Here is a 26,174-nt window from a genome sequence, read left to right as displayed (position 1 = left end):
TGAAAGGTGCACAAGAACATCATACTGAAGGGAAATGCATATAAGGTAATTATAGTTTTTTGTTTTTATATATCAAAAGTGCAGGGATTATAAAAATCTTTAATTAGGAACACGGGTAGAAAAACTTATAGCTGAAACCTATACAGCCTCTTATACTTGACAAGACATTGAGTCATCTTAACTGTTTCTTCTTTATTGGGACAATTCAGACGGGCAATGGCGACGCTGAGAAGGATGTTGATCTCCCAGGTCTACTGGTAATATAATTGAAGAATAATAACAGTCGAAGGTGGTTGGCATGGCCATGTGATAGCTTGATACAGCCTTTCCTAGACCAATCATACCCATAGAGACTCGTATCTCGTAGCTCAGCTCGTCGAAACCCCGGTCCGGCGCGGCGACCAGCCCTATCCCCTTGGGAATCCCAGGCTCTGATATGGTTTTTTCACTATTGAGTCGATAAACTACCGAATTCGTTGGCTTGCAGTCGTAGACCCTTGAAAGTTGCATAACCTCCCTCGGCACACTGAATGGATTGGGAACAGTCGTCCCTATAGGTCACTGCGATGCACCCCGCTCCATGATGCATATGCCGTGCATATTCAAAGAGGGATGACGACCAGATATTGCGATAGATATCAAGTCCCGACAAAGTTCCTTTCATTACCGGAACGCTTTCGCCCTCGTATCTTGTCAGCTCGTACAGATTAAACGAAGGCTTTCCATGCCCGGCGAGTCGCAATGTTTGAGTTGATCGAGCCCACCAAGGCTTTTGAACTGATGAACCCATCATCCATTGCTGTCTGCGTGTTATCAGGTCTCTTATCAATCTTGACATGGCGCCTTTTCTTAACCCCAATATCCGATATTCCGGGTCCCAAATGGGCATCTCTCACACGGTTATGGCACATGTATCAGATATGGACAGGTCGTCAGAACTTGACGATCTTGGAACTTCACGAGAAGCATGGTCAGTACAAATGTCCCTGTATTTGAGATACGAGCTTATGTATCTTCGCTACAGGCCACTTTGTTCGCATCGCGCCAAACGAAGTCAGCACAACACACCCCGAGGTGATCAAGAAAATGATACTCACCCCTCAACTCAAGGTGCTTCTAGTCATGCATATAAATTTCAAACAAGTTGGCTGACAGTGTTCTCAGGGTCACTGGTATAAAATGATGGTGAGTAGAGCAACCCAACATTGACATGTCTTGTTAACACAATCCCTATTATAGAGATTTCCGGACTGGAGGTAAGCTGCCATCCTGCTACTTCACTACCATCTGTCCAAGTATGATCTCTGATTGACTATGTCCTAGATTCCGAACAGCCTTTTCAGTGTTGGAGCCCAAAGCCAAGATTGAGCTTTCCAAGCAACTCGCATCGGCTTACGCCATGAGCAATGTCATCAAGAATGAAGAGCAAATCAACGCCCTCATTGAGCGCCTAATGCAATGGCTAGACAAGTTCTCAGAGGACCATGAGCCGATGGACCTTGCTAAATTCTTCACCTTTACCGCCTTTGACGTTGTCGGAGAAGCCGTATTCTCCAAGCCGTTTGGCTTTCTCGAAAAGGGCGTCGACATTGACGACTGCATCGCCCAGACGCTCAAGTTCCAGAGCTATATTACCATTGCCGGGTTTGCCCAGTGGCTGCACAACCTGCTCGTGGGCAACCCCCTCGTCACCTGGCTCGAAATCATGCCGACAAACTATCTGGCCAAGACGTCCAATGCGGCGCTCGAGGCGCGCAGGAGCAACCAGGACGCCCGCTTTGACTTTGTGGCCCACTGGCTCAAGGCCCACGAGCAGAACCCCGATAAGCTGTCCTATCGCGATCTTCAGTCTGCCGTCATGTCAAACGTCGGGTGCGTATAGACAAACGATACCAGTCGTTTTCTCTTTCTCTCTCTCTCTCTCTCTCTCTCTCTCTCTCTACTAACAGAAATTCGACCTATAGTGCCGGCTCGGACACGGTTTCATGTGCCATACAGTCTGCCGTTTACCACATGATCCGGCACCCCGACGCGTGGCAGCGCGCCCGCGCCGAGATGGACCAGGCCCGGTCGCAGGACGGCATATGCAACGACGGCGTCGTCTCGTACGCCGACGCGCAGCGGCTCCCTTATCTGCAGGCGTGCGTCAAGGAGGCCCTGCGCATCTTTTCCCCCGTCCCCATCGGCACGCCGAGGGTGGTGCCCAGGCAGGGCGTCACCATTGGCGGGCGCTTCTTCCCGGCCGGGACCACCGTCTCGCTGAATACCTTTAGCATGAACCTGTCGACCGAGGTATGGGGCCCCGATGCCCGTGACTTCAGGCCCGAGCGGTGGATGGTTGAGGATACCAGTGCGCTCGACAAGAACTTCTTACCGGTAACGTCTCCCCCCTTTACTTCTTTTACTGTGGGAGAGATGAAATAGCTCTAAACTCTTTGGAATTCACTAGTTCTCGGGTGGTATAGGAGTCTGTGTAGGACAGCACCTGGCTAGGATTGAGATATTCAAGATACTGGCCACCATAATCCGGGATTACGATATTGCTCAGGTGAAGCTGGAGCAAGAGTGGAAATATCGTGCATATTTATCGGTAGTGCCTCGCGATTGGCCCGTGTATATCGCAAAAAGATCTGCTGCTTGAGGAACACAGAGCATATCAGAAATGAGAGAGAGACCCCAGCACCGAACATGAATCTCTTGAGCACAATGATTAGTTTATGTAAAATTCAAATCAATTCAAGGCTCAAATTTGATTGGAAATTCTAGAACGCTTTGAAACTTCTATCCATGAAAAAGGAGATAGGCCAGCCGAATCCAAACAGTAGGTGTCATACATGGGGTATATAGGTTGGGAGATGTACTCTTTCGCTTCATCAGATGCAGAGGGGAGGGTACCAGGGGAAGGGGTCATGAAAGGAAAAAAAAGGTATCCCAAATTATGCACAAATCCATCCCGTGAACAAGAAAATAATCCTACAAGTCGTCATAAAACAAATCGCCGCCGCCTGTAGCACTACCATCATCATAGCTGGTAAAGCTCTGATAGCTGTAACTCGACGTTGTCACGGTGGGATACGCATCGTTGCTGTAGCCACCGCTCGAGTACTGTCTATAGAAATCATCTCCCACCTCGTCTTGAGTGGGAGGGTAGTCGTAGTAGTAATCGCCGCCTTCGTCGCCGCCTCCTGTCCCTGCGGCAGCAGCAGCTGCTGCCGCCGCCGCCTCATCGCCACCGCTCCGTCTTTGGCTGTTGTGGGAGCCGCCCGAGCTGTGCCCGTGGCCGCGCGAGAGCACGTGTCGCATGCTGAACGAGCCCCAGGGCAGGCCGTCGCATTCCTCGCCTTCCTCGGCCAGCTCGTCCGAGGATGGGACCGCGTAGCTGCTGCCGGCGAGTTCCTGGTTGCGGGAGTCGCGCTCTGACTTTTCTTTTTGTTCTTTTGCTTTTTCGCCTGTTTGTGGGAAAGATGATCATGTCAGTCGATATACATAGATAATGGGAATAGATGAAAATTTCCGAGAAAAGAAAGCAGTAGATATTGGAAAGGTTTATCTTACGGAATTTCCGCTGGGCCAAGCGGTTTTGGATGCGCCGCCGCTCCTCGGGCTCCGTGACATCGGACCAGTCGTCTGATTTTGTGTGCTTGGGTTTTGATTTCGAAGACGAGTGGTGCTTAGAGCTCGAGCTCCTGCTCTTTGACGAAGCTGACGACGAGGTCATTTTGGCGTCTGTCGGGTTCTTGTGACTCTTTTCCCTTGCTCCTCCTTCCTCCTCAGAGTTCGACTCGAGGGTGGCTTGCGGCCGTTTTGGGGCAGCCCGTGTCTGGTGAGATGATCCCTCAACTGCCTTTTCCTTTCCTTTAGAGGTTGTAGGTAAAGCCTCTTGCCTCTGAGGCTCCTCTGGTGCTTCGACTATACGGACAGTCTCCTGTGATGATGTCTCTTCGGAAAAGCTCCTTGGAGACAGACTCATGAACTCTCATAAAACGACTGCCAAAACTGAGAGTGTTTTGCAGCTCAGGCAGATGTGCAACAAAATTGCAAGACGTTTTGGTGCAAAGATCAACACTGATAAACTCTTGTGCCCAGAGAGGTAGGCCAAATATAAAGTACAATAGGCAAAAGAAGCAGCTCTATCAAGTCGAGTTTGATATGGGGAAATGGTACAGTGCAGTAAGTAATCATAGAAGACTAGATGTGAGGCAAGTGCTCGAGAATAGGCTGACGAGTGTGTCTAGACTATTTATATATGATGACTCTGATAGTCAAGTGTCCAATGAAAGAGGGTTGGTGATTGCGGTGCATACTATGATGTAGCGCTCTTCTAAATGGGTCGTATAGTCGAGCAAGTAACACGGTTACTACAAACTACAGGCCCCATGCTTTTTGGGATCAAGCAAAGAAGCGGCAGCGTGAGACAAAATAAGACTCATATTGAAGCAGAGGAATTGGCAAGGGAATACGAAATGAGAGGTATCTCCGGGGGCTTCCAAGTCTGCCTGCCATGCCGCGCGGACTACTTACACACATTGGTATTTTGGTTATGATAGTGTGTAGACACGTAGGTAGTAGGTAGTAGGTAGTGAGATAGGTAGGTATGTAACCCATAGGTAGGTTAGTAATTTAGGCCCTTGTTTTTCTGCCTTGAGCCATCTTGGGTAAAGTTCCAAGGCATCCATCCTGCGAGGACCAGGCCCCAACCGTCCACGAGGGACCATTCTGCGACGAAAATGTTCGGGATGCCTTGGCGGAACTTTTGACGATCCCTGTCGTTGTCTGGAAATGAAAAATTACTTCCGGTTTTCTTGTACATATCCATAGATGCATCCGAGCTGCCAAAGAAAGCGTCAAAAGGTGAAAGTCAGACGTGTGTGTGTGTGTGTATGTGTGTACTGTGTAAAATGCGTTGCTATATTTTGGACTGGCCCCAAAAAAGAATGCGGCTGGGTTCATGTTCCAGGCTACTGGGTACAGGGTCAGCGGCCGTTTCTAGGTATCCACCCGCCCTGGACGGGAACGATCCGGAAGCTCGTCTAAGATGATCGACAGGCTCCAGGGGGGTCAGTCCCATCGATAACATAACTAACATCATTGACCAAAGACACGAACTGGAATTGCATAGTATCGTTTTCTTATTGTCATGATCTGGCGATTATAAAGCCCAATGCTTCTTGTTATTATCCATTATAACATCAATTGACATGCAAATTGCAATTGGAAACGGGTTTACTCTGATGAAATATTTGGTATAATTGATGTAGAATCTCATGAAGAGCTAATAGACCCTCTGATGCAGCAGTTAGCTCCCAGGAAACATTAAACGCAGTGCTAACTCACTATAGTATCTTCTGGGCCAGATGACCACTCCCAAATTCGTAGCGACGGCAATGATTCGGGTCCTCCCCTTCAGCCCTGCCACGATTATCAGGGGGTAAGAAAGGGATGCAATCAACGCTCATGTAATGCCTCAGTTTGAAGTGAGCACTTTTCCCTCATGTCTTTGCACCTAAAAGGTTAGCTTGCCTGCCCTGGGTAGCGCAGGAACTTTTTTTTAGAGGATGCTTCTTTGGTGCCTGGGGCCTCTAATTCGCTAGAGGACGACTCATCGCGACCTCACATGACCCGCCTATGAATCACATTCTAAACGCAAAAAAGGTAAACTGGCTTTTTCACGATCTCCTACTTCTGCCGAAAGCAAGGGGCGCGGACCATTGAGTGTTCACTTGTTTTGATTCTCGTGATGGGGCTCGGAACCAGATCCGATCATGAGCGATATAATTGTGTTCCATGGACATTTCATCTTTAATTCCCGGGCTTCCAATGATGACGTTCCTCCACTATAATTCTCCAAATCCATTTCAGGTCTTTTTTTGGGCTGATGCCATCCCGCTCACGAGCGTTTCCCGGGTCGGTGGTAAGCCGCAAAAGAGTTGCTACTCTCGCCTCCTCCCATTGACGTTTCTTCATTCAAACACCACTTCTTCTTCTTCTTCTTCTTTTTTCTTGCGTCGCTAGCACAGCCTCGGTGAAAAGAACAATTGTGCTGTTGTACAGACATGCGCACACTCTCATCGTCATCGGCCTGAGATGCTCTTTCATGTATGACTAACTACCTGGCTGGTAAAAGAGTCAAGATACCTTCAAACCAACTGCACACCCGTCTGTTATGCCGCGTAACGTACCACTTGCCCTGTCACGCCGCGATTCCGGTAGCAGAAGCTACAATTCTGAGATCGCATCGACCTTGACCTATAACACTGCCAGAAAAGAATATGCACAAGCCATGACGAAGTCTTCCAATGCAATTGGGAAATTATATGGGGGGGAAATCCCCCAAACTCAGCCACCTTGTCAGTATCAGTACCGTCATCTCGAGATCTTTTGGCGATGCAGTCATTGTTTTCATCAGACTATTGTAATTATTGACCAGTACCATAGCAGGCAAGTATTTATTCACTATTTGCTGTAACGTCACCTCGGGGGTTTGGGACGCGTGCAACTTCCACACCATATTCAACAATTGATCGATGCGGCTGAGAAATATTTCAAAGACGCACGTCAGCTTTGATCTTGGAATGGTGTCTGCCGTTGCAATCATGAGCACCAGAGTACACTCGATGAGAGACTCAGACGAATGAGCACTGACACAAGAGTCGGCGTCGCCGTCTTAGTAGGTCTCTGGGACGCGGTGACTACTCGTCCCAAAAGTTTTTTTTTTTTCAAATGACTGTATGATCTGGAGCCATATCTAAGCGACCACGATGGCTGTATTTGATGGCCAAGAAGAAGTGAGCCTTGCAGCACCTAGATGAATCCCCTCGACAGGCTGTCAGATTCCGACTAACCAGATTCATCTCATATTGCAAGGGGGACAACAATACGGACTGATGAGAACTATAGGCCAAAGATTCAAGTCCAATCACGTCAAGAATATGTGGACATGTGCAGAGATGCAAGAATAGAATAGTGTCACATGATGGACAGACAACCTTTCCCACATGCTGGGGTCTTTTTTGCAAGCTACAATCTGCAAGTTTTTTCAAACACAACCTCTTCAGCCCTATGGGAAAGAAAAGAAATGCTCAATGTGGCCTCGGTAGTAGTTTTTACCGCGCGTCAAGATGTCGTAGATGCAAAGAAAACAAATGGCTGCCTGACGCCAAGACATCAGTTTACAGTCCCATTCCAGGCTGCCAGTTTCAACGTAATCCCACTTTAAAACAAAGAAAAAGAAAGGAGCCTATAGCACATCCAGGAACCTTGCCGAAAAGCAAAGATTGTCCTGTCAGCTGTGCTGAAGTAAGCACATGATGGCTTGCATTGGTCTTGTTTTTTTTTTGTCACCTCTCGGGCCGTTCATGTTTATACTGTAAGCGATCAAGGAGACACTCCCCTTGGCTGGGCAACTGCGCCAACTCTCCAACTCGAATAGAACTCGAGAAGTGGGTTGCCCAACTGCGCCAACTTTCACCTGATACATCAACTGGCTGACTTTTGCCCAGATCTGAATCGCGAAACTTTTACATTTCTATCCTTTTACCATGTACAGAAAAAAGAATGTTGTGACTCACTCGCCCAGCCCCCACCGTCCCAGAGTCCCTCCTGAAACCCTTGCCCAACCTATATCATATAGAGCATAAAGGGAGCCTGTCCCGATTTAGTGACGTACCCGTAGCACACACACACCCCATCATATCATAGTTACAAACTGGGCACTCATTCCCCCACGCAAACCCCAGAAAGCTTGGCCATTGACCCGGCATTATGGTCGACCCAAAAGGGATGTGTGTGGCAACGGGGATCTTTTGAACCCCCGAACGCCCTGGAACATTCTTTCTTCATCTCGGGTGCGGCATCCGGACTGGGAATTGCCAAAAAGACCTTCTCTTCTCCGTTGGGCCTGAAACATTGATGGAATACCATGTGTAGCCATTTTTAGGGAAACAGGCAAGTCGGACGCAAAGACGCGATCTAGGTGTGCTGCCTGATGAGTTGGGATGTACGAAACTCCCAAGGTAAACACTGATATGCTTATAACGGCGTGACATGTAGGTAGGGAGTTTCTTGTAGGAGCCTCGAAGCATAGTCAATCCATGGCGGGTGGGTTGATGTCTACACAGCGCAGAGGATTGAGTCCACGGGAAAACGAGAGCTGAACTGGCCAAGGCTATATGCATTGCAAATATTCTATTTTGATCACATGACGCTACATTCCAGGCCGTACATTGCCCTCTCGACATCACGCTTGATTTGGTACCAGTCGGCTCGCCGCTGTGCATACTCGTAAACCTCCTCGGCTCTAAAGATGCCACCAAATTTGTCACCATCGGCAATGACGGTTGCCATTTCTTTCGCATGCTTGCCATCAATCAGATAAATCTGGCTAAGTTCCCGCAAGGCCTTGAAATATGCGAGCAGATCCGGGTTCTTCAAAGTGCGGATATACTCAAAATACAGATTCATGTCTGCAATCAGCTTGATTGCTCCTTCTGTACTGATACGCAGTCTCTTCAAATGTTTGCAAATGGCTGTAAAGAGTCGAAGACCGACTTCGCCGTTGAAAACATCAAGCATGGTCTTTTCGGTACTGCCGACAAGCATGTTGGTATGTGACGAGACAAGTTCCTTGATTCGTAGTGCCGTCTGTGTAGGCCCAATATCGAAATCGTGTGATGCAGCGCCCTTTTCATCCGAAGAGGCTGCCGGGTTGTAGTCACTTGGTGACTGTGTTGTGGCACAAAGATATTCAACTTCGTCCATTAACACATCAATTCCCTTGTTCAGACCTGCTGCGACACTTTCGTCCAGCATTTGTTCAAATTTCTTTTTAGCAAGGCCTGCTGGATCCAGGAAATCATTACGGTCTGCAATCTTTGGTGCTGCGAGTTGTTGTTCGTAAAAGACATCAATCATCTGTGAGATCAAGTCGCCCACGTTGACAAGCTCGATAAAGGTGACGAGAGGGGCCACACCAGTCTGGCTGTGGTCGCTGACCTCTCGAGGATTGTACAGTGATAGATGATCGACGGCCTTGATAAAGCCATATTTAACGTGAGTTTGGCCCAGGGTCTTTAGTAAAGCAACAAAGATGGCTTCGCACTGCTCTTTTGCTTCACCACCAGCTTGTCCACCTAGCGATACAAACATTGCTGCGCGGCCAAGACTGATTTTTGCTGCTTGCACAAGGTCCAACGCGACCTCGATGCTGCATAAGGACTTGATGCCCTCGAGTCGGTTTGCCATGAGTGCAGCCTTTGCCTTGAGCTCATCTGTTGGTGCTTCAGGGGGCAGCGGAGTACTCTTTCGTTCGAGGGGGTTCCCGAGGCTGGGCGTGCCGGGCCGCGAACCTGAGGGTGTGAGCGTACCATTATGCTGAAGACTGGCTCGATTGGCTGCAGGCGCCGTGACAGGCTTGCTCGTGCCACCCAGTACTGTAACGGGCATCATGACGACCTTCCTAAAGGAACTCAAGAAGTCATTTTTATCTGCGCGTCTGTTGAAGTTGCTCATGTAGAACGATTCAGCTGTCAAATCTTGCTCTGACAAACGCTGGTTCCAGTTTGCAACCTCGCGCTCCGCATGCTGGGTAAAGTAATCAAGCTCGTCCTGCAGATACAAGTCCAAATGCTGCTCAAACACGTGCAGAGCCAGGTCTTTTGCATGCTCTTCAAGCTCATCGGGTGTGCCTGTAGGCGGTCGTAGTGATCGAGAAAATGCCAGACATTGCTCAAACAAGCCAGAGACAGCCTTGAGATATGAAGCCTTGTTCTTTCTATGCAACTCGTCAAGCAGAGAGTTGACATAGTCGATAATTACTTCTTCGCGAAGCTTGTCCATAAAGTACCAAAATGTCACAGAGGGTACTGGGAATATCTGGCTGATGATGGCTGATTGCTCATTGGACTTGCTTGCCAGTGTCTCAAAGAATTGACGCGAAGGCTCCAGAGTAATGTCCTCGTATGAGGCCTGATTGATGCAGTCCATCGAGTTGGCCAATACGTCGCGGTCGTTCAAAAGCGGGTGCTTCGAGACAAAGAGCTCCATGGCGGCACTGCCACCGTTGAGAAAGTGCAGCACATGGGCATACCTCTTCATCCGTCCCTCAACGTCCCAGAATTCATATCCTTGTTCAAACTCTCGCAGCACGGCACTTTCAAACATGCTCGTCATGGAAGCCAGCTTCTCTTCGCGTTCGTTCCACCCCTGCGCCCAGTCGCTTTTGGCAAAGGTGAATAGGTTGTTCAACATTTTGGCTTGTCGTTCGGGATCTCGAAAAGCCTGAAAGACGACGGGTTCGGTATGGCTCTTTGCCTGTGCCAGGTCGTAATAAAAAGGGGCCAGAGCACCGTATACTCTTCCATATTCCTGCCGTGCACGTCCACGTATGCTTTTCACAGTCTTCAATATGTCCAGAAGGGCGTCGGGATCTTCGAATGGTGATTTGGGTTGAGTTGCATTCAAAGTCATTGTCTCGAAGCCGTCGATGTTGGCTGGTGGTGCTTTGGCAGCGTCCTCTGCTGCTTTCCTGCGCCGTTCCTCCTCCTCTGTGGCATCGAATATGGTTGTGTCGACTTGTTGTGCCGCTGTTGGGCTTTGACCAGGAGCTCCTCCATTGACCGTCATGCGTCGTCTCTTCATGGCTTCATCGAACCTCTGCCTGGCCTCGGCTTCGTTCCAGAGACCCATGCTCTTTAGTCTAGGTACCCATCTCGTGTCATCGTATACCATTTCACGCATGCGTCTCGAGGTTTGCGCAAATCGCATCAGGTCAGCCACGGGCAGATAGTCGAGGATCGTGGCTAGTATCTCGGCAGGCAATGCTGGCTTTGAGTCCAGCATGGTTGTCGCCTGCAGCGCACTGAGAATGCTGCGATTTGGCGCCCGGTTCGACATGATGGGCGACCTTAAGATGGGTGGCTCTGAGGACGGATAGGTCGATCGTGAAGGTGGCTCACAAGACGGTGATGGTATAAGAACACGTCAAAGTACTTGTCCTGCAACTCCGCAAGAGGTCTGGCATCTAGCGGAGCTTCGAGTGAATCGTCGCCATTTGTTGATTTGGACTGGTTAAGCTTATGTTGCCGCAGAGCCGCAAGTTGTCAGAGCTACGGGATAGTGCTACGACATACTGGTAGGGTAGGTACGGACTCCCCCAGAACAAGGGGCCCACTCAAGTTTCAGGGGTTGTCGAGCTCTAAACGCGCGCGGGGATCCCATTAAGCCCCGCAGCTGGCGGCAACTGAATAATGAGTGAGTAGTGGTTGCCTCTCTTTTCATGATTTCGTATTCGAGTCGGCACTTTATTAGCGTCCTTGAATGTCTTCAAACAAATGATGGGCATTAAGGGAGTCAATTAACATGCCCAGATAGAGCAGAGTGGCTTTTTGCAATGTACATGCATATTCATGCACTTTATCATGGAAATACCCAAGTACAATATTAACCATGAATGTGAACAAGCATCTTTAATGAAATACATAAATAGCCTTTGATTCTGTATAGTTGCCACTGCATCACAACCACAAGAGAGAGACACACACACATGCCGGAACGCACGGAGGAGATTTGTGTGCACAGATCCATGAGTCCATGCTATTGGAATGTCTCGAACTGCGGAACCTGAAGTGAGGGAGACCCATGATCACATATTTTCCCTCTCCTTTCTCAACTGGTCCCCATTCCAATCTCCCGGCACTGGTCAGCGCTAGGTGGACTTCTCGTGTTGCGAAATGTCTTTCAGGTCAGTCTATCTGCACATCGTGTCTCGGCAGAAGAGTCTCAGCTATGGCTGTGCAAATAACTACCATTGAAGCAGATCTGGCATCATTCAGCTCTCGGCATGTCTTCGAGGTTGTTGGCTCTCGTTTCTCTTTAACCGCAACAAAATACAATTTCAGCTTCCTCGCTTGTGTCGGCTTAATAATGTGCCAAATAGTCGGAGTCATTACATATTGATCAAAGTTCTTTCTGGCAACATTTCTGCTTGATTATTTCCAATCCGCAAAGACATCATGTATTCGTTATTACCAATAGCTTCAACTTCCAAAAAGCAGGGAAGATCTGGTCTTTCTCTGCACCCTGGGTTTTATGTACTGTGAGCATACTATCTTTCGCAAGCAGATATACACATATTGACAGCCCTTTGTTTCCTAGGTCTTGGATGTTCTTCTCTAATGTCACAATTTTGTTTAACAAGTGGCTGATTGATGATGCCGGATTTCGTAAGTTTGAAAAATTCCCTCGTTCTTGCGCGTCGACTAACATGGACTTTAAGGATTCCGTATGTACCACTTGTTCGGTCCATCACTCTTCAGGACCATGATATTAACTTTAATTATCAAGCGGTGATCTTGACTTTTTGGCACATGGTATTCGCCAGCGTGGCAACGCAGGTCCTAGCAAGGACAACCGACTTGCTCGACGGGCGGCACTCAGTACGCATGTCTAAATATTTCTACCTGCGCGCAGTCGTTCCCATAGGCCTGCTCTACAGCGCCAGCATGGTTTGCAGTAACCTTGTCTATCTCTACTTGAATGTGGCCTTTATTCAAATGTTAAAGGTGAGTTTCCTGCGCGATATCAAACTGCACCAAGACTAGAGAAACTAACAATGGCAAATCCCATTCTTCAAGGCCGCGGCTCCATTCACCACGCTGGTAATCTCCTGGCTATGGGGTCAGGAGAACCCATCGCGACAGACAGTCTACAAGATTCTCGTCATTGTCTTTGGCGTGCTCCTGGCGAGCGCCGGAGAAATCCACTTTTCAACCTTGGGTTTTCTATACTCCTTGGGCGGGCTCGTCTTTGAGTCGCTTCGTGTGGTCATGGTCAAAAATTTGATTTCCGGCACTGGTGAGAGTATGGACCCCTTGGTCTCGCTGTACTACTACGCACCGGTTTGTGCGCTTACCAATCTTCTTGTTGCCTTCACCGTTGAGCGGCACGAGTTTCGCTGGTCTGCCGTCTCCGAGGTGGGCTTGGGGTTGTTGTTTATGAATGCGCTCATTGCATTCTTTCTAAACGTTGCAAGCGTTATGCTGGTAAGAATTCTGGAACAATACTTTAAACGGTCTTGAGCATTAATATTCCAAAAAACTAGATTGGAAAAACATCGGCATTGGTTCTGCACTTGTGCGGTGTTCTCAAGAATATACTCCTCGTCATTGCCTCGGTGCTGATCTGGGGCACCACCATTGCTCCACTGCAAGCCTTTGGGTATAGCATCGCCCTGCTCGGCATGATGTTTTACCAAACAACGTGGACAGAGCTCAGACACGGATGTGCAGCAATTGTGCTATCGTATAAGAATGCGCCCAAGTCACAGAGTTTTGATAGTGAAAACTCCAGGCTCCCGAGGAAATTCATTTTCACTGCTATAGTATCATTCACGGCCATGTTCGCGATGATCAGCTGCATGCATCACGACACGGCACATCTTTGGTCGTGGATGTGGTTGGGTAAAGCTGTAAACCTGGATGTAAGTCGGCAGAGTTGGCTCCCGATGATGTGGTTCCAGCGATGATAAGTATCAAATTATGTGGTTCTTGGATTTGGGGTTTCTGGGTAACATTCAAGTCATATGCACTCTGATGTCCTGATGAGCAGGAGGGAAGGTAAACTTTAGCTTGACCAGAAACATCCTGCCCTTTATCAAGCCATAGTATTCAAACAGCAGCTTCATTTTAAAAGCGCTAGATTCATTGGAAAGGTTTTATAATGACATTCAACCTATCAATTTGTCATTAACACGTCTACCGACTCATTAATGGCCGCTATATGTTCTGCCTTGAATACTTGTTTATTGCTTGCTATAAATAGTGCTGCCGATGATTTTTATATTAAACTCGGGTTTAATAACGTTTAAACAAGTTTGATTATGTATGATACGTGATTAATCATGTAATTTGCATGATTGATCGTGTGAAATGCATGAATAATGGTGAATAATGGTGAATAATGGTGAATAATGGTGAATAATGGTGAATACTATGTGATTGATCACTGTTACTTATCAAATGTGTGTTTAATTATGATTAATCATGACATATTTGTATAATGATCGGAGTTTGACTATGACACTGGAACTTTTGGTGTAGCTCAAGCAAGTAGTCATGTTGTAATTGGTCAATATATGAACCACTACCCCTTGAGTGAGAAAACCCGTCTCCTTGGACCGAACCCGGAAAACACTCATTCAACACCAATAACATAGCCACTAAAGCAACATTGAGACCGGTGCCGGCTGATTCGGGTTCGGCGGCGGCCCGCCCAGGACCTCGCTGCCGTGGTGCTCCAGGGTGAGGCGGTAGGAACCGCAATTGGCGTCCATATTGGCGCAGTCGCCCGCCATGCCCTCGAGCCCGGTGCGGACGCAGTCGTTGAGGATCACGTCGCGCAGCTCGCCGACCACGGACCCCGACGTCTTGTTGAGCCCCCGGAGCGGCGCGCCGCTCTTTGCGCACAGCCGCGACATGCAAGTCCCCTGCCACCAGGTCAGGCAGAGGCCGCTCGGCACGGTGAAACTGGGCTGGTCGGCCGTCTCGATGCGGTCAATGATGGCCTGGCAGTCGGGGACCGTGATGGAGTTTGTCTGTTTTGAGAAGGAGGCGTTAGATCATGGTATGCTTGGTGGCTGGCTGGCATGAATCGGTTATAGAACATGGTGGAGTATGAAAGAGGAAGAAGACGGATACCTGACGATTGTAGCAAGTGTAGTATCCTCGTTTCTGGATCCCATGGTACTCCTGCTCCATGCCAAGCTCGTCCTCGTCAAGGAACAGCGTGTATTGCGGTTGTTCATTATGGAGGCTGGCTTGAGGACCATCATCCACGTCTTCCACAACCTCCATGAGCTTGGAGAGAGGTACGTGAGCACCAAGACTCAAGTATACAAGGCCAAAAAGGCACACGGCAGCAGCATGGCTCCTAGATGGCTTCATGCTTATACTTGATATCTGGATGTGGGCAAAATCGGGTCGTTTCTGTAGAGCCTACAAGCAGGAGGTAAACACGATACACCGGTACCGAAACGAGTTCCATTCTGCATATCTTCTGAGATAGCGGCCTTCATAAGTATATTAATTTCGGCCATTTGTTTCTGTACATCACGAGAGGTGACACATCGCTTCGATCGCATGTTTGCTTCGTAACAATCTTGATGATGGCAAAATTACAGATGGAGATCCCGTCACGGTCATATATTGACTTTAGTCATTGATCAGTGCAACTTGATCTTACAGGCAGCGGGATGAAGTGCTCTGTAGCATGAGCACAAGAATCAATTCCAGCAAGCTGTCGAATAAGCCATGAAAGGTTTTGAAATCGAACAAGCCTTGTGTGAGCGACTTGGAGGAATGCAAACTTTCCAAAGATATCTCGCCATCTTGCTATGAGACGTAGCCGCAAATAGAATCAGCCAGCCCAGTCGGATCCAACTCTAGCATGCCATATCAAGACGACTGGACGTGAATACATTCAGGGGTATGAGGAGTTGAGGGAACCGTTGGAAAAGACAGTTACTTACAAAACCCATGTCATGTGTGGGCTGGAGTATACTAACAGCTGCGTGACCTGGATTCTAGACCATCATGGCCCTGGAGTAGGTGTCTTGGCAGTCTTTTTCTCTGAGAGAAGCATGAAGCTGAACCATACCAGAAAGTATACTATGCTCAACATGGCCAAAATCAAAAGGGCTCGCTAATGGGTAACATTGTTGGCTTTGATGCAAGTAATGGACAGATTGAGTGAATACCACCGAATGCTTGTCAATGCTTGTTCGTGGAGTACAAGCTCGCTTCTGCGGGTCACTGCAGTCTTTTTTTTTTCTTTCCCCCTTCCTTCGTCACGGCTCTCGGCTTGGGCAGTTTTGCGTTATCGAGACGTGGATGCAGGCATGCGAGCGAAACAAGCCTCAATGAGGGGAAGAGGACGTGGACGTTGAATCCAGATACTACCAAAGGTGTCATACCCACTCAACATATCGCGATATTCGGGTTGGTGTTCAGGTTTTCTTCGGATGTCCCGCCCAAGCCACAATCGAGGAAGCTTTTTAAAGCTGGCAGACGGCCACGGAGGCAATCGCCTATTCTGGTATGAGTTCAGATTCCTAGGCCCGAGCCGTTGGTAGAAGGGAGTCCAGCAGAGACAGGGATCAGGGAAGTCGCCGAACAGGAGCAAAAGAGATGTTCCAAGTCAGTGACAAAGAATGGTGTGTAGAGAAGAAGCTCAACCCGCATCTGCATCTGTGCGCTTTTTGGACCGGACGATTTCATCAAGCTGCAAGTTCTGTAAAACACATTTGCTCATTCGGTGTCGTACTAAACGTCATATTCGTCGGGTCGTGCGATAGTATGATCGACGCCTGGTAGTGTAAATCGTGATCACCCGGTCAGTCGTACGTCCGCGAGCGGACCGTTTACCAGTGGCGCCGTTCAGTAATACACACCCGTGGACGTCTCAAATTGTTTTCGAGGCACCGACACAGAGATAGTGGTACCCGTGAACGAATGAGGAGAATGACTTGTTTCCGACGGAATCGGCTGTGCTCACTGCCTCTTGTGTGTCTCGCCCTGCCTGCATTTCGCCTGTCGCAAGGGTGTATTGACGTTTGCTGCGCTCATGTCTGTTCAGCTCATCTGCTACTAGGTCGTAGACTGACGAGATCCGTCACGTTGGCAGCCGTCCGTCTTCCAGATCTGCTGGTTGCACATGTGGTGCGTATGTGGTTGTGGCTGGCGTACATAGTACACCGCTAAGGCGAACTTGTCTGGCTCCTCCTCATATACTTTGAGGCCGCGCCATCTTTGACTACTACTATTGTACTATGTAAGGTAGAACCTTGAAGCCGGGTTCCGAGTGCCAGATGCAAATAGCGGCCGAGTGGTGTCCCCTCTTGCCTCTCCTCTGCGGGTGCGCAATCTCTCTGATCGTCGCAGCAGCTCTGGTTTGAATATTCCACGATTCTGGGAGGAATTGTGGCCAGAAGTTCGTCGATGGATAGTTGCCAAGAAGTAGCATTATGCAATCATTGGGCAGATGCACAGAGAGAGACATGGGCGTCGCTCTCCATTCGAGACCACGAGTTCTCTTGGGGCCCAGACTTGATGAGTAACTAGTGTTGCGCGGGGCGGTTCCAGCTCTCATCGATTGGCCGGGTCGAACCATCTCATGGTTCCCGAGACCTGGTGCAGCAGCTAGGGTGTACCGTAGTGGTCCTCCAGGGCAATGCTCCTGGCTCCTGGCTCCTGGCTCCTCCTGGTCCTGGCCTGAGGGTCCCATCGTGAGGGCAACCATTTCCACATTGTCGGTGGCCCATATGCAGAGGGGGGCGATAGTGTATTATTATCATTACATACTTGCTTTATAGGGACATGCACGTATGAAATAGTAGGTGCTAGCTTGCAACTCCAACTTGGTCGGCGCTGCCTTTGAACAAAGTTTGGCGTCAATCATTTGGAGAGGGACAGCGTTGCCACTACTACATGCCAAGCAGCCTATCTGCTCCCGAGATTGCATGAAATATTGTCTTTCTAGCAGGCAAGAAAACTACATAGGACCACCACCAGCACTGGCTCGCTCAAGCCCACCGGGAACCAAAGTTAAGCGGAAAATATTGAGCGCAACTGATCCGCCCATTGAATTCGACCGATCAAAAAAAAAGCCTTGCGCACGGCCAGATTTGATTTTTTATGATATGCGCATCGATATCTCAACGACTTGCGTTCTGGGGGGCAAATAAGGCCACACAATCCAGAAAATTCCTTGCCTCTGTCTATCTCTCTGTTTCTTTGATAATCAGGGGATTGATGCAATGTCGACCTTCATGAATTGATTAAGATTGATTGGATGTGGCACTGAAAATCCCATGTCGCCTCCCGCGCGCCCATGTCTATCCCTGAACATCTATTCCGTGGTTGAAGATAATGAGTCCTCAAACCGCCAGGGCAGATGCCGATGTATCATGTAGCTAGCAAACAGGGAGATAGACACTTGCACATGCAAGGAAACATGGGTCCTCCATTTTCAGCATCTCCAAAGTCTTTTCGAAAGGGCGCCACGATCTATACAACGTGACCATTTTTAGCTGGAGTTCGTCTTTCCTGCAGGTAGTAGCTAGCCATGAATGAATGTCATTGCTGGCATCGATACATGGCAAATGAATTGGACAGAAAGAAGAGAGAGAAACAGACAAGAGACAGAAGAGACTCCACCTTCATCCATGTGCCCTATCATTTCACCATAATTTTTTTCTTTCTGTCTGGTTCGTCGCATCATCCATCGTATGAACATGATGCAAACCAAGGAAGGAAGAGGAAAACTCTTTTGATGAGGCTTCGTCAAGTATCCGTATTTTATCCCATTGTCGCAGCCTAGGACGGCGAAACCCAGAGAAAAAAACGCAAGCACGGGCTGGCAGATCCCCTTTTTCGTATTCTCTCTGTCAATATCCATGCGAAACCGATGCAGCGGCTCCGTCTGTCCACATCCGGCGGTCGAGGGCGGACCAGCAATCAGCGATCCATCACCTGTCCGCTACGAGAGGAACATCTACTTGTCTAGTGCCTGGACCGCCCCAGGTTCAGTGCTTGCTGGCCTGCTAGGAGACGGTCCGCCCATGATGCCTGTCCTGCCTGTCCTTCGCCCGCCTAGCGTGGCTCTGCTTGTGGGCATTGCCTAACTGGGCCGCCGACCCGCCCAAGCTGCCGCTGTGATTCGCCCCAGAAGGGCGTTCAACAGCTGGGATAACCACTGCTGGCCCAGGGGCGTCGGCGCATGTCGATGGGGTAGCCAAAGTTAACCAAGGACCATCAGTACGTATCATCATTAGCTACGGAGCACCATTTGATCTCAGGCCATCTGCTCATTCGTCACCTGCGCTTGCCGGCCTGCGCCCTTGTCCTCTTTCACTTGACGCTAAGCCGGGTCAAGGTATCTGGCTGAGCGAGCTTGCGCTTCAGAGGTACTTCAACCTTGGCAATTGGGATCTCGTCCCTTGCATTGAAGCCAATCTGCTACGGTCCCCCCCCAATCAATGATTTCGTCTAGTGTAGCATCTACTGCTGCTGCTGCTTTGGCCTGGGTTCTGCGTATATCGTCCTTCATTCACTACCTACTACATACTACTGGGTCCTCAATCTAACTATTACTATGAACTGACCCCTTCTCACTCGCTCGCAATAAGCTCCCTCTTCTTTTGATATTCTTTTTTTCTGGTTGTCTGCGTCTGCATTTAACCCTTCGCGGGCCGTCTGCCTTTTTGACTTTCTTCCTTTGTCGTCTGATCGGCCCTTCCGACGCAGCTTTTTAGCCTTTTGGCCAAGTAGGAGCTTTCGAGATCACCCATCCTCCCCAACAACTACTACCCACTACTCCCATATTGACACGAGTCGCGCGACGGCCACCATTTTGCTTCTGCTTGTCTCGCAGATGATCTCAAGATAACCACGCCATTGATTGAACGGCCTGGTGCTTTGTCTGCTGCAACAAACAAGCCGACAAGAAACAATCCAACAATCAACCAAGGAACGAACAAGAGCTTGTTCACAGCTCTTTCACGGCCCCCCTTTGGCCACCACAATATCACCACACAATCTTTGGGAGCGTCCATAAACTATACAATTCGTCGCGCTCAAAAGAAAGCCTTTTCCGGCGCACCTGTTGAGTGAATAGGCAAATTTCTGGTAAGTGATTCTCTCTCGCCTAACCCATCGACCTCTATTTTGCTTGCCACTTTTTTCCTCCTTGTTATAAGACCTGCCCTTGTTTCATGCAGCTTGCCATGTTTTACCTGTGTACTAACCAACGCCTTCCTTAGCTCCATTTGCACTGCGCCTTTCACTTCTCTTTCGACCTCTTGGTTCACATATCGACAACTAGTATTGGAAAAATTGCTTCCTCCATTCCTTCAACCAACCTCCCGTCGCTTTTGACGTTTGATACATCACGACGAAGCCACACATACACACACAGGACTCTACCCACTTCGAAACACGAACCAGTTCTCTTACTCTTGAGCCGTACTGGTCACAATGGCCACCAAGAGCGACATGGACAAGGCGACAGAGCCAGGTCATTTGACCGTCAACACTACTGAATTACCCTCTCACAATGGCACTGCTCTTTCGCCCAGCACAAGCGTCAACAGTACCGAAAAGACCCTTCATGAGACCAGCGTGGAGCTGGCCAGGAACTCGGGGCTCTCTACGCCCAGCTCTGCACGGCACTTGAACCCGTTCGACACTGATATCGAGAGAGGACAGTCCGCAGACAACCTCAACCGCAAGTCGACACAGTTCACCGGAAGAACACTTCACGACCCCAACTGCTCCGTCTGGCCAGGTCAAAACCACTGGAAGCAAAAGGCAAAGGCTGCCAAGATCAACAACCGATCCTGCCAACCACAATGGATGGCCAAGCTCAGCAGGCGGAACCGACTCATTGTCAAGCTCTTGATTGCTGCTCTCGTGATTGGCGTTGCTGTGGGCGTTGGTTTTGGAATCAGCAAACCTCTAGGCGCCGGCATCTGGAAGTCTCCAGACTCATGAGCGGTCGTGTCTCGCTCACTGCATTTATTCATATTTCGGACCATGACCGTTGGATCGTCCGCAGGAACCACCTGCATCCTTTGCTTTCCACTTGACGGTCGACCGACTTCTTCATCTGCGCATCGATACCTGTTTGGTCCTCGATTCGATTCATTGTATATACGTGTCATTGCGACAACCCCCCAAAAGGAAAGACGGAACTTGTTATTAGATCCTGGATTCGTTCGGCCGGCGTTTTAGGTTGCTTTCTACTACCGGTGTTATGGATTTGGGATTCTCGAGGGCATATCAACGCAGCGGTACTTTTCTCTACTGCAGAAAGCCGATAAAGGCACATGAAGCATAATGTCTGGTAGAGCTGGGTTGCTCAACGGAGAGCCTCGTACGAGAGACAGACTTATCTACTAGAGCAATGATCCTGGCAATAAAACAAATCAATCGCTCTGGCAACTTGATATGCCATGGCACACCGACACTCACAAAGCCTTTTTTGGACCTCGCTCGTGTTTTGAAAGAAATGTGCCGTGAAATCTAGATCAAATTTGGTGTGCTCGAGGTTCAAGCTCAAAAGCCAACCTTGGTTGGGTTATGCAGGGACCTTGGCAACTTAGGTAAGCTTTGCATGAAACGGTTGCATCTACGTTTGTCGCTAAGGCATGTCTAGATCCTACAGGCGGGAGGATTTTGTTTGCCATTATGCAACGAAATGTCTGCCGGGACCTCGGGGGCTAAAAATGTTCGTTTCATCAGCAAACATCAGACGGACATTAATCCAAACACTGCTTTCACCTAGTGCTTATTGCATATTTGATTGAGTACCCAATTTCCCTGGAAACGTACTTTGTTCTCATGTCCTTTTGTAGTGGAAGAATACAAATACGGGCATTTCATGAAACCCAATCTGATTTGTAGGTATGCAGCATGTTTTAGCACATACAAAGGAAGTTTGCGCAAGATCAGCTTGGATCACCCGATTCTACTGCAGATGGTCTATGCATTGACGAGGGGTATTTTTCTCTTTCTCCTTATTTGGTTTCGTGCTCTTTGATGTCAGCCAGCATCATTGCCACTGCACACAATCACATTGATGCAAAACCCTGCAAACACCGGCTCTAGGCAAAATGAACAAAAAGTTGGACTACAAAAAGAAGAAAACAAAATCATGTACCGCCAGAACTCTACCAAGAGTTACGCACTTGAGTACTAATCGTCGGTTTTATTAACAAGTCAAATATGACTGGGAAGCTGCAATTAGAAACATTATATACTTGCTTCTTGACCCGCGAACAGCTGTTCTAGTATCAAATAGTGATACGCTTCCGGGAGAGGATCTCGAGCAACGACATTGATTCTATTACCTCGAGTCGAGCTGAGCCAACCCAAGTGATCTCCAGCAATTTCCGTTTCGTTGACTCCATCAGCACGAACTTTACCACGGCGATCAGTGACGTGCATCCCGTGTGTCCACTGCCCCGTGGTCTCTACTCGAATATCCAGAGCTGCCCACTCCCAAGATGGGTCCCGAGGGGAGAGGGCATACCAGATGGTCAGACCATCATGAAGAGCGAGTTTGGGAGAAGCATTGCCACCATATTGAGAGCAGACTTTGCGGAAAATACCACCCAAGATGGTGTCCACAAAGACGGCAAGCGGGCTGCCGGCCTCAATCTGAGGTTTGATTGCTTTAGCGAACCGCGTATAGTCCACATAATGTCCAAGAGTGATGTCTAAAGGAAACAGTTTCAACAAGAGCTTTGATGAAAGTTTCTCCGGGTATGGGGCAACGGGGATTTCGGGCGTGGTCTGCAACGGCATGGTCGAAGCCGGGTCCGCAGATGTCAGGGCAAACACACGAGCGCAGGCGAGCGCATCGTTCCATGTGTTGGCCTCGGCGAGGGGCGTAATGTTTCCCGGCACGTCAACGGCGCCGCCCATGACGAGAAGCTCCTTCGTGCGGAGGAATACTTCTGGATCCTCGGCGGCTGCCAGGGCAATGTTGGTCATGGGACCAATGGAACAGACCGTGACTGTCCCTGCGGGCTCACTCTTCAAGACGCGGAGAATCTCCTTGTGCGCGGGAAGATGGGATGGCGTAAAATACTTGTACCACGAAGGAGAATTCTCGGGGACAGGCACTCCTTGTTGAAACAATGATCTCCACGGCCCTGGCGGCGACATGTGGGCGTGCTTTTGTTTGCTTCGATTAGTTTTGACAATGCCATGAGCCAGACCTGAAGGACGTCTTACAGAGGTATGGAAATTTCCCACGCCATCAGGGCCGTCTAGTGGAAATGTCGAGCACTCTCTCAGCCAAGCTTTTCACTTTGATAAATGCAATAATCGATACAACTCACGAAACCCATCCGTCTTTAAAACTGTCTTCTCGCCAAGAGCATTGGGAGATCCCACAGCAACAATAGGCTTATATGCACAAAGAGATTGGAACCCGACTGGTATACCCTGTGCCTCGCGCCACTGCATCTCTAGTTGGGCAATATAAAACACGGTGATAATGTTACGCAAACCCTTGTCGACGTTGACATTGCCCCATACAACAGACAAGAGAAGGATTTCGACATCTTCTGCGGGCGCGGCCAGCGCCACTAGGATGGCAATGATATCGTCGCCGCCTTTGAAAAAGATCATTAGCAAGACAAGGCAATAACCGCAATTGCACACGGTTTACACTCGCCTACATCGGTGTCAATGATGACACGAGTTTTGGGGGCCATCTGTGAAATCTGCTGCAAAAGAAAAGTCTCAAAGGGGAAAACTTGGTGCAAAGTTGAAGGCTCCAAGGTTTGGGGACTGCATCTTGTCCCTTATTACTGGCATTGCGTGCCGAGATAGATGATTGCTGAGCTCCACTCGGCTTCATCACGCGCTAATATCATGGTGTAGCGGCCGAGTTCTGCGGGCGAGCTGTTGCGGGTGAGTTTATTCTTTGCCCAATATTGCCATGTCCCTAACAATGATTTGATTGCATCAATTCTCATCGCGGAGATAAATGATGATGGGTGGCTTCTTATCACCATCCCTCGATATTAGGCATGATTCAATTTGTGCAACTTGTCTGTGAACAACACCTGAATTATCACTAATCTTGTTTATTGTACTAGCAAATGTTGGTTATGGTGAGCTCCTCGTATATTAAAAACAGACTTGAGCGCTACAAGATGGCCACCAGAACAGACAGAGACAAGGGGGGTCAAATGTATTTTCTCCTTTTTTCTGTAGTGTCAACTCGTATTGCTCGTCAAAATCTGATATAATGAACCACTCTGGGTCAAAGGGTCTGTTTCGATACACCCGCCCAGTCTAGCTGTTGACTTGCCGTTGAACTCGACCGTACCAAGCAAGGCCTAATCCCTCCTCCCGTGTCCCATTCCCCACATTCTGCATTGCGGGCGGATCTAAATAAGAAGCACGATAGACCTGGAAAGATAGGCCAAGATAACAAGCAGTCGATACGGGTTGGTGCTTTGGCTTTGCCAGATATGTTTCAATAAAAGTATTTAACAAGGAGACTGTACTCGAATGTTGAAATCTCGTCTCCCAAAACTTGTACCTCGTCAGTAAACTCTCAACTCGTCTCGTCGTCCTACCTGTTCTTCCTTGTTTGCAGTCATGGTCACCTCGGCAGCCGAGTTGGCGTATAATCCGCACTTGACAGACATTGTCAAGCACGACGACAAACCCTGGTACAAGAAGCCAAACTTGCGATATCTCTATGTGATTCTCATTCCCTATTGCGGCGGAGCTGAGTGGACCCTCGGTTTCGAAAGCGGCATGATGAATAATCTACAGGCAGTGGATTCATGGGTAGAGTGTAAGGTCAAACACAACAACCCCCAATCTAACCCTTCATTTCTGATTTTGAGTTTGGAGCATGGCAGAAATATTGACTAACATGAGAGTAACAAGACTTTAACCACCCAAGCGGCTCTACCCTGGGCTTGATGACAGCTATCCAATCCGCTGGCATGATTGCGTCGGTACCTTTCAATCCATATTTCAGTCAATGGCTTGGCCGCCGCTGGACCATTGTGATTGGCTCACTGTTCATGTGGCTTCGACTTGGGGCTGGAGAATACCGAGCATCCTGCAGGTCTTTTTCACTGCCTTGCAGATCATCTTGATGCCCCTTTGTCCCGAGTCTCCGCGCTGGCTCATATCGAGAGACCGAGGAGACGAAGCCTATGCCATTCTTCAAAAGTACCACAGCGAAGGTCACGACGGTGACGAATACGTTCGACTAGAATACGCCCAGATCCAATCTTCGCTGTCCCTGGAGAAGGAAATGGCCTCCAGGTTCCTCTGGGGCGACATATTTCGAGACAAGGCCATGTTTACCCGCTTTCTCATTGCCGGGTGCATTGGCTTCTTTGGCCAAGTGAGCGGCAATGGTCTAGTCACATACTATTTTGCCAAGATCCTGGCCATTGTCGGTATCACCAACAACCACACGATACAGGTCATTATTCTTTCCTACAACTGTTGGAGCCTCCTCAATGCCGTCCCGCTGGCCATTATCGCGCCTCGTTTCCCTCGTCGAATGGTCATGATGATTTCCGCGGCGGGTATGGGCTTTTGCTTTATAGCGTGGACGATTGCTTCGGCCAGATTTGCCATTGACGCATCTCACGCCGCTGCCATCACCAGCATCGTCTTTATCTTTTTATACAACCTGTAAGCAATTTTGATATTGTTGTTTTTCCCCAAATACCCTTTCGAAAACGATTCTAACCTTTTCCCACTTGTCCAGGTTCCAGAGTACCGGTTTCCAGGGCTTGAGCTATACCTACCTAATCGAATTATATCCATACACTCAACGAACTCAGGGACTCGCTTTTAAACAATTCGTCGGACGAGCTGGAAATTTCTTCAACGCATACGTCAATCCTATTGCGCTCGATGCCATTGCGTGGAAATACTACATGGTATACTGTGTGTGGATATTCTGCGAGTGTGCTATTGTTTACTTTCTTTTCCCAGAGACATATGGGCGATCACTGGAAGAGACGTCATTTCTGCTCGAGGGCAAGGAGATCCACGACAAGGCTCAGCTAGGCGTCGACAAGGTCATGCAGAAAGAGCTCAGAGAACATGATGCCACTGCTTGAAAGTGGTTGTGAGTAACTGGTTTGGTCAAGATACAATAGTTTTTGCTTGTCAGTATGATTTTACCATATTTCGGGTATATCTTCAGCAAATGACAGGCATCGGAGAGAAATTTTGCACCCTTTACAGACTTTCTGAGTTTTCTGCCTACTCGTCTTGACGTTCAAGCCGCAAAGTTGTGATCTGATACGAGTTTATTCTCGTGCTCGCTACGATAACAAGCCGCAGCTCATGTATGTTGGGAACCAATCCTATTCGATTTGTCAAGATCTATTCATATTTAATCTCTATATATTTATGAGCCTCTGTTGGAGAACAGGAAACAAGAAAACATGTGGCTATCTCATTTCATAGACAAGACACCCAACTGGCACAATAATGGTTGGTAGCGGGATGAATTTTAAAGTGTCTATGATTTGAGCAGACCAAACCCATCTCCATAAGTTTCATGGTAGCACTAGTCCTCACATTGCGGGTGAATTGGTTGCTACATTTGATTATGTGAAATGATGT

The 26,174-nt window shown here is 48.7% G+C and overlaps 9 protein-coding genes across 9 annotated transcripts; 4 read left to right on the top strand and 5 right to left on the bottom strand.

The window, feature by feature from the left end:
- Positions 1-741: 741 nt before the first annotated feature.
- PFICI_07884 (uncharacterized protein) lies at positions 742-2,641 on the top strand (the record flags this gene model as incomplete). Its single annotated transcript, XM_007836465.1, has 7 exons — positions 742-970; positions 1,025-1,110; positions 1,165-1,185; positions 1,240-1,256; positions 1,324-1,872; positions 1,965-2,376; positions 2,450-2,641. 7 exons carry the CDS (start codon positions 742-744, stop codon positions 2,639-2,641), a joined length of 1,506 nt encoding a protein of 501 aa, XP_007834656.1.
- Positions 2,642-2,973: 332 nt separating this feature from the next.
- PFICI_07883 (uncharacterized protein) lies at positions 2,974-3,970 on the bottom strand (the record flags this gene model as incomplete). Its single annotated transcript, XM_007836464.1, has 2 exons — positions 2,974-3,449; positions 3,556-3,970. 2 exons carry the CDS (start codon positions 3,968-3,970, stop codon positions 2,974-2,976), a joined length of 891 nt encoding a protein of 296 aa, XP_007834655.1.
- Positions 3,971-8,193: 4,223 nt separating this feature from the next.
- Positions 8,194-10,890, bottom strand: PFICI_07882 (uncharacterized protein; the record flags this gene model as incomplete). The annotated part of the gene is made up of 1 exon (XM_007836463.1): positions 8,194-10,890. The coding sequence occupies one exon, from the start codon at positions 10,888-10,890 to the stop codon at positions 8,194-8,196; it is 2,697 nt and encodes an 898-aa protein (XP_007834654.1).
- A 1,607-nt stretch (positions 10,891-12,497) lies between these two features.
- PFICI_07881 (uncharacterized protein) lies at positions 12,498-13,458 on the top strand (the record flags this gene model as incomplete). Its single annotated transcript, XM_007836462.1, has 4 exons — positions 12,498-12,557; positions 12,630-13,037; positions 13,097-13,314; positions 13,377-13,458. The coding sequence occupies 4 exons, from the start codon at positions 12,498-12,500 to the stop codon at positions 13,456-13,458; spliced, it is 768 nt and encodes a 255-aa protein (XP_007834653.1).
- Positions 13,459-14,212: 754 nt separating this feature from the next.
- Positions 14,213-14,936, bottom strand: PFICI_07880 (uncharacterized protein; the record flags this gene model as incomplete). Its single annotated transcript, XM_007836461.1, has 2 exons — positions 14,213-14,587; positions 14,691-14,936. 2 exons carry the CDS (start codon positions 14,934-14,936, stop codon positions 14,213-14,215), a joined length of 621 nt encoding a protein of 206 aa, XP_007834652.1.
- Positions 14,937-16,809: 1,873 nt separating this feature from the next.
- Positions 16,810-17,274, bottom strand: PFICI_07879 (uncharacterized protein; the record flags this gene model as incomplete). Its single annotated transcript, XM_007836460.1, has 1 exon — positions 16,810-17,274. One exon carries the CDS (start codon positions 17,272-17,274, stop codon positions 16,810-16,812), a length of 465 nt encoding a protein of 154 aa, XP_007834651.1.
- A 2,750-nt stretch (positions 17,275-20,024) lies between these two features.
- On the top strand, positions 20,025-20,540 carry PFICI_07878 (uncharacterized protein; the record flags this gene model as incomplete). Its single annotated transcript, XM_007836459.1, has 1 exon — positions 20,025-20,540. One exon carries the CDS (start codon positions 20,025-20,027, stop codon positions 20,538-20,540), a length of 516 nt encoding a protein of 171 aa, XP_007834650.1.
- Positions 20,541-21,800: 1,260 nt separating this feature from the next.
- PFICI_07877 (uncharacterized protein) lies at positions 21,801-23,272 on the bottom strand (the record flags this gene model as incomplete). Its single annotated transcript, XM_007836458.1, has 4 exons — positions 21,801-22,727; positions 22,788-22,822; positions 22,895-23,170; positions 23,227-23,272. 4 exons carry the CDS (start codon positions 23,270-23,272, stop codon positions 21,801-21,803), a joined length of 1,284 nt encoding a protein of 427 aa, XP_007834649.1.
- An 895-nt stretch (positions 23,273-24,167) lies between these two features.
- PFICI_07876 (uncharacterized protein) lies at positions 24,168-25,663 on the top strand (the record flags this gene model as incomplete). Its single annotated transcript, XM_007836457.1, has 4 exons — positions 24,168-24,369; positions 24,465-24,586; positions 24,649-25,229; positions 25,306-25,663. 4 exons carry the CDS (start codon positions 24,168-24,170, stop codon positions 25,661-25,663), a joined length of 1,263 nt encoding a protein of 420 aa, XP_007834648.1.
- Between the last annotated feature and the right edge of the window lie 511 nt (positions 25,664-26,174).

This window comes from Pestalotiopsis fici (assembly GCF_000516985.1).
Source record: "Pestalotiopsis fici W106-1 unplaced genomic scaffold PFICI_Scf_5, whole genome shotgun sequence".
NCBI lineage: Eukaryota > Fungi > Ascomycota > Sordariomycetes > Amphisphaeriales > Sporocadaceae > Pestalotiopsis > Pestalotiopsis fici.
Note: the sequence above shows the minus strand (reverse complement) of the source record. Positions and strands in the feature narration are given on the sequence as shown.